The following is a 15,319-nucleotide window of genomic DNA, read 5'->3' on the forward strand; positions in this document are numbered from 1 at the left end:
TGGTCACCCAACGCAATAAACTATTGGGCACTACAGATGCACAATTCTCTTTAAACACGTCCTTTTTAATGTTACCTCTTATTTAAATATTTCATTGGGGTGTTTCCATGGCATACAGTTGGATACCTTTCCCGGTTGAATCAAATACATACATGTACAGGGGATGTGGATGTGTACACATTAAGACAATGGGTGATCCTTACAAGTGCCCGTTTTTATTGCATCTGCCCCAAGGAGAGAAGAGGATTTTGAAGTACTTTGAGTTGAGAGTGGTGGGTGGATTCTGGGCAAGCCTCAACAGTGGTGGGAACAGGGTTAAGTGAAAGACAAGGGGCAATGGAGAAATGTATATGCTTATCTATCCAAAGTCATAGATAACCAGAGAGGACAACTGGTTGGAGTGCATAGGCCAACCAGTCCTTAACTGTGTTCTGCTATACAAATTGTGAAGAAGTTATAAATGCTGCAGGTCCAGATGCTGTTCCTGGATACTGCTTCTGCTGCTCAGATTGGTGGGTGCTGGGGATGCTGGAAAGACAGTGTTTACATCACCCAGGTTCAGAGAGATCCCAGAGCAGCCTGGCTCAGAAAAGAATGACAGGATTTTAAGACCTGATGCTGCTGCTTATGAATTTTAAGACTAGCCGTGAAGCAGTGTACCACAGATGCATGTGTGTAGCGTGCCTTCAGAAGGACATGATACCTTCAGCCAAGTTTCTCTTCCAGTAGATAGATGAATAACATCTTATCTCAAAGAACTAGGTTACATTGGAGGAACCCACTCCCATCAGGTCAGGAGCTTTCAACTCTGCTACAAGACATTGCTGCTGTGTATTAAATATTTTTTTTTACTTTTAGGTGGCAAGTGCCGTTGCAAGTTTAACCAGAAGAACAGGTGGGTTTTTCATTCTATTTTGTCAACATGCAACTCTCTGAGGTTTTTGTCGTGCTTTTCTGTCACTGAGGGAAGGGACACTACTGCAACAGGACAGTCCTCAGCCTAGGAATGGGGAACCCCCTTGCAAAAGCACGAACCAGCTGGAGTTAGCTGTCAAGTTGACAGCCAATATCCCAAATGTGGAAAAGCCATATAGTGGAACGGGTGCTAGATATATTGTACTGCCTTCCGGCAGAGCTGGTATAAGAAAAAAATTATATTAGAATGGGATTCAAGGTGTGTTGAATTATTCTTGACCGGCTCTTCTTGATGTAATCATGCTGAGAACTGTGTTTGTGGGGTTTTTTCTTCTCAATCAGACCTGCCCCATGCTTTGCTGGCTTCTTCTTTTATAATAAGATTACAAGTTTGAGTCGTAGTTTTCAATCAGACTTACCTAAACCCAACTCACACAATAAGTTTTCACCCACAACTATCACTGAGCTTTTCCAGGTCATTTCTAAGTTGAATCAATCATTTTTGAAACCTATGTCCAACTGTGCTTTTTCAAGCCTGTAAAGAAGATCTTGCCCCATTGATTACATCACTTGTGAATGTATCTCTCTACTTGAAGAGCGATTTCCCAAAGACCTAAAAAAGACAGTTCACCCATTATTGAAAAAACCCTAAACTTAATCCCACTATTTTTGTTAATTATTGGCCAATTTCTACATTACCATATCTCATAAAAATAATTAAATCTGTGGTGTTAAAACAACCAACTGAATTCTATTTTAGATTTTCAGCAATATGGTTTCAGAAAGAATTTCAGTATAGAAACTCTACTTATCTAGTTTAGACACTATACAAAGTGATTTTGATTCCAGATCAAGTTACAGTCTAGTTTTATTAGATTTAACCCCCATGTTTGATATAGTCAGTTCCATCATTTTGATTGCACGACTGGATGAGGCAAGAATAGGTAGTATGGTACGATCTTGAGTTGTTTTCTTTCTTAGTCATCGTTCACAACAAATCAGATTGGGAGACAATTTTTTGTTATGGCAACAAATAGAGACTGGTGTACCACAGGGTTCATGACTGTTGGCCTCAAGTTTTAATATCTATTTAATCACACTCTGCAAGCTTTTAAGGACCCTCCGGTAGATATTCAAAAGCCATTTTGATGGATAACTGAAAAGTTATCCTTCTGAATGGCTTAGTCATGATATTTGGTGCTGTATTCAGCTAAATTCTAGATGGAAAGAGTCTGTAGCCGGGTATATCTGTGTTCCTGAGGTGGGTGGTAGGTGTTTCATGGAGGAGTGGAGTTAGCTGTTTAGCTAACTTTTAAGCTAGATGAATATCCCAGTTCAGTTAGCAAGCTAGGTGTATCTGACTAACTTAACTAGCCACTCAACAGGTGCCCCCAGGTGTCTCTTATGCAAATGATACCCAGTTCTTTTTTCCAGTTACATCTTCTTGGCCCTTAACTTTTCAATTTTGAATACTTTACTTAAAGCCACTTTTTGATGGAAGATAACAGACTGGTCTAAATATTGAAAAAATGGAGTTAGTTCATATGTGTAGGTATTCTAAAGTGGACTTAGTATCTAAATTTACCTTTGGTCATCTACAATATAAATGGGCTCTGACAGACGGCCCGCAAATGCGCAGTAGAGCACAGCTCTGCCCGACCGTCCGCGCATGCGCGGGCGAAGGAGCGCGTTGGTCAGAGCGGAGCGGCACCGGGAGGAAATGGAGCCGTGGGAGGGCTGCGGTGAGGCGTGCACACGAGAGAGAGACCCGCAGAGCACGTCTGTCAGAGCTGAATGTGCAGTACAGAGCGGCTCTGACGGACGTGCCGCACATGCGTGGGCGAGAGAGCACGTCAGCCTCACAGTAAATGGAAACAAACACAAACATAAAACATAAACATAAAACATAAAAAAAACATAAACATAAAAAAACATAAAAAAAACATTAAACATAAACATAAAACATAAACATAAAACACAAAACACAACATAAAACACCTTGCCGTTTGTATATAACATTTATTTTGTATACTACATTTAAATTGTATATTGTTTAACCATTTCTATCCTCTCCTCTCTTCTTCCTTCTCCAAGTTCGGCCACCCTTGTTAAATGTAACTGTACCTTCTGTCACCACAGTTCTAGTTCTATGTATTTATTGCATCCCCGTTCTATGTAAACCAGCAAGATATGTTTTCATGATTGCCGGTATATAAAAACTCTAAATAAATAAATAAATAAATAAATTAAATAAATAAATAAAAAAAACATGGACTCACCAGCAGCAGAAGGGCTGTATCCCAGGCCCTAGCAGCTGCACAAAGATGATGTCAGAGACCAAGGTAGGAAGGGACTAGAAGGAGGAGGATAGTGAGAGGAAAGGGGAGGGCCACAGGAGGAGGAATTGGAGAATAAGGAAAAGAAGGGTGCTAGGCAGGTGAGGCGCAGTGAGTGCAAGGGGAGTGTAATGGAAGAATGAGGGGAGAGGGGGGCTGCAGGAGAGGACCTGTGGAAGAAAGGAGGAACTTTGGGAGAATGAGAGATGAGCAGTGGGAAAGAGGGGATGGGGAGATGGGGCAGCAGGACAGTAAGAGGGGAGAGGAGCATTGTGTGCAAGGGGATACAAAGGGAGAGAGGGTGGATGGGGAAGAGTATCCATCCTGACACCTGCACACACAACGCTTAGCTGGCATTTGGAACAAACATCTCGCCCATTTTAACGGCTTGTTCAATATATATTCAATCCCAGGCCAAAAGCCTAGGAGTAATAGTCGATAATTCTTTCACAGCTTGATATTGGCAGCATTCCTGAAATTAAGGGTGCTACGCAGACTGAAACCTTTATTAAGACCAGAGGTTTTTCACCATGTGCTACAAGCACTAATTTTTCCTTCCATTAATTATGATGACCCCCTTTTTTTAGGTCTGCCTGGGCTTTGAGAGCAGCTACCCATGTTCTTTCTGAAACATCTTCATTTGAGCACATTAGCTCCCAATACTATGGAGAATTAAATGGTTAAAGTACTGTCAGTTAATGCTAGGGTTCCTTGGTTTAATGCAGTTTTATGAATTTATTGGCCATCTCGCTCTCTTCACTCTGCCGATAAGTGAGGGAGCCTAGGTGAAACCTTTAACTGAAACAAGGTTTCAGGCTTCTCCCCTGGCAAGCCGGTGCCTATGGAATTCTCTCCTGGAGACTTCTCACTGATTTGAAACACCTTTAAAGAAGATGCTTTCACGTAAGATCAGTGTACCCTGACATTTGACTCAAATTATTTTTGCTTTCCTGTACCAAATTAGTTTTGTGTTTGTCTATTTTTTTATGATTTATATGATTGTAGTATCAATCACATTGTAATTATTTGTTCCAGCTTTATGGACGTTTTATTATTCAAATTCTTTATTAATGAAATTAACAATAAAGAAACAGCATGTAGTGTGCGGTGACCCTTACGCACGCCATATACCATGTGAAACAGGTACATCTTGAGTTTTTTCCTCACCTTTGATGTCAACAAACACATCGTGCTAAACTTTCAAAAGGGAAACTTTGATAAAATGAGAAGAATTGTTAGAAAAAAACTGAAAGGAGCAGCTACAAAAGTAAAAAATGTCCAAGAGGCGTGGTCATTGTTAAAAAATACCATTCTAGAAGCACAGTCCAGATGTATTCCACACATTAAAAAAGGTGGAAAGAAGGCAAAACGATTACCGGCATGGTTAAAAGGGGAGGTGAAAGAAGCTATTTTAGCCAAAAGATCTTCATTCAAAAATTGGAAGAAGGATCCAACAGAAGAAAATAGGATAAAGCATAAACATTGGCAAGTTAAATGTAAGACATTGATAAGACAGGCTAAGAGAGAATTTGAAAAGAAGTTGGCTGTAGAGGCAAAAACTCACAGTAAAAACTTTTTTAAATATATCCGAAGCAGAAAGCCTGTGAGTCAGTTGGACCGTTAGATGATCGAGGGGTTAAAGGGGCACTTAGAGAAGATAAGGCCATCGCGGAAAGATTAAATGATTTCTTTGCTTCGGTGTTTACTGAAGAGGATGTTGGGGAGGTACCCGTAATGGAGAAGGTTTTCATGGGTAATGATTCAGATGGACTGAATCAAATCACGGTGAACCTAGAAGATGTGGTAGGCCTGATTGACAAACTGAAGAGTAGTAAATCACCTGGACCGGATGGTATACACCCCAGAGTTCTGAAGGAACTAAAAAATGAAATTTCAGACCTATTAGTAAAAATTTGTAACTTATCATTAAAATCATCCATTGAAGACTGGAGGATAGCAAATGTAACCCCAATATTTAAAAAGGGCTCCAGGGGCGATCCGGGAAACTACAGACGAGTTAGCCTGACTTCAGTGCCAGGAAAAATAGTGGAAAGTGTTCTAAACATCAAAATCACAGAACATATAGAAAGACATGGTTTAATGGAACAAAGTCAGCATGACTTTACCCAGGGCAAGTCTTGCCTCACAAATCTGCTTCACTTTTTTGAAGGAGTTAATAAACATGTGGATAAAGGTGAACCGGTAGATATAGTATACTTGGATTTTCAGAAGGCGTTTGACAAAGTTCCTCATGAGAGGCTTCTAGGAAAAGTAAAAAGTCATGGGATAGGTGGCAATGTCCTTTCGTGGATTGCAAACTGGCTAAAAGACAGAAAACAGAGAGTAGGATTAAATGGGCAATTTTCTCAGTGGAAGGGAGTGGACAGTGGAGTGCCTCAGGGATCTGTATTGGGACCCTTACTGTTCAATATATTTATAAATGATCTGGAAAGAAATACGACGAGTGAGAATCAAATTTGCAGATGACACAAAATTGTTCAGAGTAGTTAAATCACAAGCAGATTGTGATAAATTGCAGGAAGACCTTGTGAGACTGGAAAATTGGGCATCCAAATGGCAGATGAAATTTAATGTGGATAAGTGCAAGGTGATGCATATAGGGAAAAATAACCCATGCTATAATTACACAATGTTGGGTTCCATATTAGGTGCTACAACCCAAGAAAGAGATCTAGGTGTCATAGTGGATAACACATTGAAATCGTCGGTGCAGTGTGCTGCGGCAGTCAAAAAAGCAAACAGAATGTTGGGAATTATTAGAAAAGGAATGATGAATAAAACGGAAAATGTCATAATGCCTCTGTATCGCTCCATGGTGAGACCGCACCTTGAATACTGTGTACAATTCTGGTCGCCGCATCTCAAAAAAGATATAATTGCGATGGAGAAGGTACAGAGAAGGGCTACCAAAATGATAAGGGGAATGGAACAACTCCCCTATGAGGAAAGACTAAAGAGGTTAGGACTTTTCAGCTTGGAGAAGAGACGACTGAGGGGGGATATGATAGAGGTGTTTAAAATCATGAGAGGTCTAGAACGGGTAGATGTGAATCGGTTATTTACTCTTTCGGATAGTAGAAAGACTAGGGGGCACTCCATGAAGTTAGCATGGGGCACATTTAAAACTAATCTGAGAAAGTTCTTTTTTACTCAACGCACAATTAAACTCTGGAATATGTTGCCAGAGAATGTGGTTCGTGCAGTTAGTATAGCTGTGTTTAAAAAAGGATTGGATAAGTTCTTGGAAGAGAAGTCCATTACCTGCTATTAAGTTCACTTAGAGAATAGTCACTGCCATTAGCAATGGTTACATGGAATGGACTTAGTTTTTGGGTACTTGCCAGGTTCTTATGGCCTGGATTGGCCACTGTTGGAAACAGGATGCTGGGCTTGATGGACCCTTGGTCTGACCCAGTATGGCATTTTCTTATGTTCATACAGTCAAGATAAAAACAAGAACCCTTCCATCTCCCCACAAAATCACATTCCAGAGGTGGTTACAGATTAGGAGCAGAAACAAAACCTGTCAGACCAAAAGAGATCCTTTTACATAGGATTCCGTCTCCCCTATAACAATGACTCTTCATCAGGACAGCGCATTCACCCCAGCACTACGGATCTGAAGACAGGCACTCCACATCTCCACAAAGATTTCTTTCCTTTAAATGGATAAACCATTAACATTAAGTTATGAAAAGCATTCCTCCATACCCCTATTAGATAAGCCTTGCATATTAAGAGCCTCTTATCTTTACCCAAGTTTGAAAAGAATTGGGGTCATCAAATAAGACACCTTTAGGGGAAAAAGGAGATGTTTTGTCCAAGAATTTGTTCAAACAAATCTTTAATTCCCTCCCAAAACTTTTGAATTGTGATGCATGTCCAGAACACATGGCCCAGCATCCCACTAGCCAGTTTGCATTTCTGACACACATCAGTGGCAACAAAACCAATTTATTTTTGTTAATCTGTTATGACCCTGTTCCACGGTTAATTGTTTCCCCTGTTCTTTGTATCGCCCCTGAGCGAATGTTGCAGTTGCATTGTAAACCGATGTGATTTGTATCTTTTACAGGAACGTCGGTATAGAAAAGTTTAAAATAAATAAATATAAGCTCTAGCAGGAGCCATAATAGCCTGCTTTTAAGAATTTAAATTTTATTTCTCTAAAGCCCACATTTTGCTTTTAGTGTTTGAAACTGGCACTCAATCTGTAAGTGTAATGGAAAGTTCTCTATTCCACTTATCAAGCAGAGGATTCAGAGTCAGGATTGAATGAATTTTGAACAAGGATTTATAAAGCCCACAGATCCTTAACCTCCTGTAATCTTTGATCTGAAAGAATTCCTCTAACTGGTCACAGAAGGATTCCTTTAAATATATAGCTCCTAGACTGAATATAATGATGTTGCATGTATGCAAAATTATCTTTGGATCTTACATCAAATTCTTTTTGTAATTCTGGAAAAGATAAACATTTGTCCATCCACACCCAATACCTGTCATGGCTGAATGATATCGTTAGACCTCCACATACCAAAATCTCTATATTATGTCCCTGGCAAGAAAGATTGGTTACCATGATTTGGTAAATAAGGAGAAATTGTTGAAGAACATCCCAACTGTTCAGAGGATCTGCCAAGTTTTTCACATCATCAATAATAATCCCCAGTTTTAACTGAGAACGGTAATTCCACACTGCATGCATACAATAAAAATTGCAGATGCAATGGTGAGCTTAAGTGTCTTTCCATTCTAAGGGAGTATACTACTCTGTCCCAAAGCCAATTTTTAAGATATCTTACCTGACATGCTCTAAATCCGGAAGCCCAATAGCACCCCTTTCCCAGGTACCCATTAACTGGTTTATATTAAATCAGGGTTTATACCCCGCCACAAAAATGTTGATAGAACCCAGTATATCACCTGGAAATGTTCTTTGAGAATACTAAATGGCAGTAATTGTAACATGTATAGCCATTTTGGGAAAATAATTAATTTAAAATGATTAACCCTTGCCAACCAAAGTTAGAAGAAGAGATTGCCAATGGCACAGTTTAGTCCTCATCTGTACAATCAAAGGTGGAATTTGATTATAAAGTTTAGTAACATCTGCAGAAAGAACAAACCCTAAATACAGAAACATTCTCCACCCAACTTAAAGGAAAACTCTGACGCGATAGGGTCTTAACTCGCGCTAATGTACCCATAGTCTCAGATTAATCTAAGTGGAGTTTCAACCCTGAAAATGATCCAAAGAGAAAACTCATGCATCAAGGCTTTTAAAGACCCAACAGGGTTAGTAATATGCACTAGCATATCATCTGCGAATGCAACAATTCCCCATTTTAACCCCCTGAGCTTCTGTCATAAAATGAATCCTCAATAAGGGTTCTAGGGAGAGAAGAAATAATAGGGGAGATAACAGACAACCCTATCGAGTTCCTCTCTGAAGCTTAAACTTGTCTGTCTGTTTACCAATGTTCAAAAGGGCAGCTCTAAGAAAGAAATATAGCAACTGAACCGTTTGGAGAAATGTTCCCTCTATCTCCACTTTGTCCAAGACAGGAAACAAGCATTCCCAATTAACATGATCAAATTCTTTCTCGACATCAAAACTGATAAGTAGAGAGTCTACATTTGACTGTTCAGATGTCATGAAGGAAGTCAGAATCTTTAATATGTTCATCACTGAATGCCTATATCACACAAAAGCCACCTGATTATCCAAAATTAGTCTAGGAAGCAAAGAAGCCAGCTTCTCGACCATTATTTAAGCTAGTAATTTCAGGTCAAAGATAAGTAGCAATTATAGGCCTATATGATTCGGGTTTATGAGATTAATGAGAGATTTTAAACTCTTCAAAAAATGCTTAAAAACATGGTTTTTCAAAAAAGCTTTTCAAAGTGAGAATGGGAATAGGTAGTACTAAAGCAAGAAAAGGACTCCTACACACAGACAAACAGGAAAGTCACCAGATAACATATGCGTTCTTTCTATTTTATCATACTTAGTATTAATTTAAAGAATTACAGTATATCGCATGTATGGATAGTCCATAAATGGAATTACAATCCACACTACATATAGCGTATAGTATTTGATTCATGTAACTGAACAATTTTGGCACCTACTTGTTAAATTACAACCCATTTTGAAATTATTTATGTGCCTATTTGTAAACCATTGTGATGGTGTATCACTGAACGACGATATAGAAAAGTTTTTAAATAAATAAAAATATATATATCCTTGCCAGGTTTGAGGATCAGAGTAATTGCCTGATTGTCCCTATAGTGAAAAGTACCCTCCAATATGGAGCCAATACTTGCCCACATAGGGGCCAATACAATATTGTGTGCCTAGGCTAGTGCACAGCTTAACCAGTGATTGGATGCGCATTTTGGAAATGCTAGGCCAATGCAAAAAGGGGGTTGGCACATCCAAAACGCTCGTAGCCAATAGCGTTCATCACATGTAAATGTCATTATTACACCCAATGCAAAAACTTGCCGTGCGCCCGACGCACACTTTTTAACACAGCAAATTTAACGCCATCCCCAGAGCTGGCATTGTCTTGCCGGGCTCACTAAAAAAAAAATAAAAAATCCTGCTTTCTGTGGATCCTCCAACTTTTAGTATCATTGCGATATTAAGTAGTAGGTACCACAGAAAGCAGCATCATGAAAAAAAAAGTCTTGATGGTGATCAGTTTAGGAAAACAGATGCTCAATTTAAGAGCATCTGTTTTCCTAACCCGTGGCTGTGCGCACAGACATGTCTCCTGTGCACCCGATATCAAGGACACGCTAGGAATGCACAATTGATCCTCAGCACAGGCACCTCATTACCATACTGCATCGTGCGCCCAGGAGCTGTAGCTGTGAGTGTGTTAACAAAAAAAACCAAAGGGTGCACAGATTGGATGCACATTCTTATGCACAGCTTATTGCATCGGCCTCATAGTAACTTATACAATTCACCCCAAATCCATCTGTTCCAGGCACCTTATAAATCTTGGCCTGTTAAGTATCATATTGAATTTCCTGAATGCTCATTGGCTCATTCAATCTACATAACTGAACTTCCGTAAGTTGAGACTTACAAATATTATCTAAATATTGCTTCATGGCAACTGGATCCTCCGTCTCCCTGGATTAGAGATCTCTGAAAAATTTTAAGAAAACCTCTTATTTGCTTCTTTGAACTAACTATAGACCCATTGTGATCCTTCACTACAGCTAAAATCTTTGCCCTTCTCACTTTTTAATCAAAGTGGCCAACAATTTGCCCAGCTTATGTCCATATTTATGTAATTTAGAGTAAAACATTGATTATTTCATTCTCTGATGGATTAATGAATTCAACTCCATTTCGCTTTTTATGGGTTCTGGGAAAAGGCGAAGGTGGTATGGGGTGAACTGATCTCTTTTTTTGTGACTAAGCATCAGAGAGTCTTAAATAACATCATCCTTAGATGGGGAAAAAGAACTAGAGTTGGGTTTGATTTATGTTCATGATTACATTCTTCGAACTTTTCCCAATTTTTTTTTTTTTACTAAAAATTCCTTAGAGCATTCTCATATAATTGTGCAGGAAATTTCCAACTTCGAACACCATCCCATTGAACATTCCATTGCAAATCCACCCATATCATGGCATGATATGGGTGGATTTGCAATGGAATAACAATTAACAATTAACAATTGTTAATTGTTATTGCCAGTTATTTATTTACTATCATTATTATAAATATTGTTTTATCGTTACACTGTATTTTCCACCTGAGTTCATTGTAAACCGGCATGATGTGCTGCACGAATGTCTGTAAATAAAAGTTAATAAATAAATAAATAAATAAATGATCTAAAATCTTAACAGGATCTATGGTTAATGAAACCACTTGAGAAACACTGTTGCATTTCTGGCTTGCTTTTATTTTTTTATTGGATGCGTACAAAATACACAATAAAAGAAACAAATAAACACCCCCTAACCACAAGCACAGGGTTTATTATCATAATCAAAAATTCTACTCCACCAAGTTACAAAATGCTAAGAGTTTTCACTCCAATCTTTAACCAGAAAGAAAAGGCACCTTGAGAGCACACACAGACAGTGAACTAAAAGTTAGAGCAAGTGTAAGGAATTGGTGCATGGAAACACTTAGTAAAACAAAACCCACGTAGATATAAGCAAAAGGGCATGCATCCCTTGAGATTGGGATTGACGCCATTTATCTAAGGGGGTCCCAGATTTTCCTAAAGAATGACGCGTTTGACGCAGAGCTGTAAGATAAACTAGATTGTAATTATTACATAAACGACATAAGACCTTCTGAAGAGAGAGGGCATCTGCATGTTTCCAGAGTAAAGCAACTTCACATCCAGCTGCAATAAACATTTTCTGACATAACCACTGTTGTGAAATGGTAAGACCATCTATTGGTTTCCCCAGCAAAATATAGTGAGCTTCATATACATCCCCCACTCACAAAATAGATGATATCCACCCAGCAATTTGATGCCAGAATGGCGCAATGACCTTACAGCTCCACCAAGTATGTATGAAAGTTCCCTCCTCTCTGCAATGTTGCCACCATAAGGCATTCACAGAGCAGTAAATACGATGGAGCATAGAAGGAGTTAAATGCCAGTGGAATAATACCTTATATCAATTTGCTTGGAGATGAGCAGAGAGAGAACAGACTAGCACAAGAAAAGATGGAGTCCCAATCATCATCACTCAGTTGTTTCCCAAGCTCAGATGTAGGAAAGTTTTTGTCTAGGAGAGGACCATTAAGCAAACACATCCTACTAAGGCATCATCCTGATTGCAATAATTTTCAAATAAGGACTGTTCCTCTCATAGAGCCACTGTCGTCTGCAACACCGCAATAAAATGCCAAAGTTGGGCATATTCTAAGAAGCTTATCCTCTCCATAATTATCAATAGGAAACACTACAGCACCAATACAAAGGAAGTGCTCTATATGCAATAAGCCACACTCTCTCTTTTCAAGACACAAACGCCTTGGGGTGCAATTCCAAATGAAAAGACTTGTGAAAAAGATGAGAGAGGTAAAAACGAGAACTAGGACCCACAAATTTTAATTTCCACTGAGATCATACCTTTAGCATGGTGAGTAATGAGAAAGAAATACAATGAAGAGAAAGCCAAGTAGATTGTGGCTGTCAGGGAAGTGTTGACTAAGGCATTGCCCCTAACAATGTTTGCCTCAGAGTAACCCATGGTTTGATGATAGTTTCAATGAAAATTAAGGGCACGAAGTTGAGAAGCCACATAGTACCACAATAAATTGGGTATTCCCAAGCCTCCCTGTCGTTTAGGATGAAAGTGTGGACCTGGGAACCCTAGGGGGCCGCCATTTCCAGCGGAAAGAAAAAACATATTTCCGCTGGAGCGTCGCAGTAAGCTAGATATATAGGCAGGGTTATAAACAAATACAAAAACCTTGGAAGAATATTCGTTTTGACTGTCAATGCGGCCCAACCAAGACAAATTTTCCCTATCCCATTTATTCAGGTCTTTATTAATAATATTTTCCAGCGTCCCATAGTTTAGGGAAAATAAATCATCCACATCAGCCCCAATGTGTACTCCTAAATATTTTAGGGAACTCTTGGCCTATCTAAATGGGTAGGTTTGGCAAATGACACTAACAGATACTATATCCAGATTAATATTCAAAATTCCATACTTTAAGCGTTTCTGGATGTTTTAACTTGTAACCTGCCTCCATCCTTGGGAGAGTGCAGGAAACAAATTGAGTAAAATAAATGAAGGGGTCCTCAATGGTGGAGAAGCCTGAGATGGAGACCCAGGCTCATGGGTTGCAGGGTAATAAGATTGTCAGGTTTGTGGTAGTACAACTTCCAGGCTGACCAGTCTGACCATTCTATCTGCTGTTTGGAGTGAAAGGGGACCTCTGTGGGAGAAGTGGCACTCTGATTCTGCAGAAAACTTGCCACCGCTCACGTAAAACTCCTTGCAAGTGGTGCTGTTCTTACGCTAATGCAACGGTTTTTTTCCCCAAAAACAGGAGGAGGAGTGAGGCAGCACCGGTGCAGCAGCAGTTGATCACACCAGGTGAGCGAGACGGACACAGCAAGAGTGCTTAAGGCCTTTCGCATTTGGTGTCTGTGGGAAAATTCATTTAATGAATGAGCCTCTCTCTCCCTTCATCTTCTGCTGTTTTGCTGTGAATTTTAAGCTATAAGTCATGTTTATATTCCAATACCTCCCCATGTTTCCCATTTTGTGAATTTGAGCAGCGTTTGGACTTTGAGGCTGAGTGCGTGGCAATAACCGAACTATTTACATAAGAACATTTCAAAATGTTTGAGCAGAAAAGAGAACCCTCTAATCCAGGATGCCCAACTCCAGTCTGAGGGCCACAAACTTATCAAGCTCTCAGGATATCCTTAATGAATATGCATGGCAGAGATTTGCATATAATTGAGTGTGCATGGAGATTTATCTCTTGCATATTAATTAGGGCTATTCTGAAAACCTAATTGGTATGTGGTCTTCAAGGACTGGAACTGGACATCCCAGCTCTAAGCCCATCATTAGAATATCTGGAAGCTGAGATTTTGAGGGGAGGGTGCAAGTGGATTGTAACATTTTTAATTCCAAAAAGAAGGTAGATCTTCTAAGCTGCCTAGATGGTCTGGGTGAGAAATGATGAATGGCAGAAGGCATTTGTAGGATGAGCCCCTGTCATTAGGGATGGTGGACATGGCTGTGATATCCCATGATATCCACCGTAAATGTTTTGGCACTTTGGTAGTAAGAATTTAATCAAATACATATATGCGTGCCACCCTGTAAACCGTTGTGATGGTGCAATACTAAACGACGGTATAGAAAAGATTTTAAATAAATAAATAAATGATCCCTCTCTGTGGAATGGCAGGAGTGGAGCTCCTATGAGGTAGGGAGGGTGGAACCCTCTGTAACAAAATTTGTTAGAGAGAGGGCGTTACAGAGGCACAATGTGATCACTGCTGCCTATTCTACCCTAGTCTACAGAAAAAGGAGGTGAGACCACTAGAATGTGAAAAATTAATATTGTGTGTAATATAGAAGGGGTCTGGTTGTAGAGTGCAAATAAAGATTGTCAATAGTTTGGATAATGTTGCTCTTCCTTCCTCCCACCAATTATACAAAAGGAATTGATACATGGCTGGGTATTTCTAATTCTAGCTGAAGTCTGTTTTCTTTCTTTCTGCAGGAAGTGCCAGCAATTGCTGAAGGGATTGAGGGGCCAGTGTCTGTCAATTCTAGATCCAAGTTGCTATGGATACCCTGATTTCATATCTGAAAGCTCATTGAGCAGACTCCTTGCTCCCCTTATAGTGAGTGCTGCCTGTGGCATGATCCTGGCCACCCTGGGAACTCTTCCTCTCCTTTTTTTTTTACTTTTCTTGATGCACAAATTCAATAAAGAGTCTGTATTTTATTTCAGCTGTTTATTTCTCACTTTATTTTTAATTTATATTTTATTTTGGTACAAAGAAACCATACCATCAAGATATTTGCAAAGTCTGCAGGAATATAACAAACCACATAGAAAATGTTTAGTCTTGATATTTATCTCCACTTAAACGTTTCCCCTCAGTCATTTAAATAATAACGTGCAGGCTAACAGCAATGAGTCTCAAAACCTTTGTAGCACTGTACATGGGACTTCTAAATATCATAAGAGATAACATGAAAACTATCAAACATAGCCAAGAAAACCATGATACCTCCTGATTAACCAGGGGTCAATAGGGATTAGAACTTAGTTTATGATTAGGATAAGTAGAGAGCGGAGTGGGTTGGTGGGAACCTTTACATTTTAAGCTGGCTTTATCCATGAGATGATGTGCTCTACGGACTGCAGCTCTGCTGTGTGATCCTCACTTAGTCTTCCCTCTGGCTCTTAGGAAACATTTCAGTCATGACTAGAGTTACACTGCAGGCACTTATGCACAGAAAAAAAATCATGATTATACAAAACTCATTGGGGTAGATTTTA

General features: G+C 39.4%; 1 protein-coding gene across 1 annotated transcript in view; it reads left to right on the forward strand.

The window, feature by feature from the left end:
* The window catches only part of LOC115075853 (FXYD domain-containing ion transport regulator 3-like), a 50,028-nt gene extending 35,265 nt beyond the window's left edge, over window positions 1-14,763 (forward strand). Inside the window, exons 6-8 of the mRNA XM_029576710.1 lie at window positions 859-895; window positions 13,337-13,383; window positions 14,531-14,763. Of these exons, the coding sequence (XP_029432570.1) occupies window positions 859-895; window positions 13,337-13,383; window positions 14,531-14,550 (104 nt within the window). The 3' untranslated portion in view covers window positions 14,551-14,763. The remainder of the gene's footprint in view (window positions 1-858; window positions 896-13,336; window positions 13,384-14,530) is intronic.
* Window positions 14,764-15,319: the final 556 nt, after the last annotated feature.

Source organism: Rhinatrema bivittatum, chromosome 14 (genome assembly GCF_901001135.1).
Source record: "Rhinatrema bivittatum chromosome 14, aRhiBiv1.1, whole genome shotgun sequence".
Classification (NCBI taxonomy): Eukaryota; Metazoa; Chordata; class Amphibia; order Gymnophiona; family Rhinatrematidae; genus Rhinatrema; species Rhinatrema bivittatum.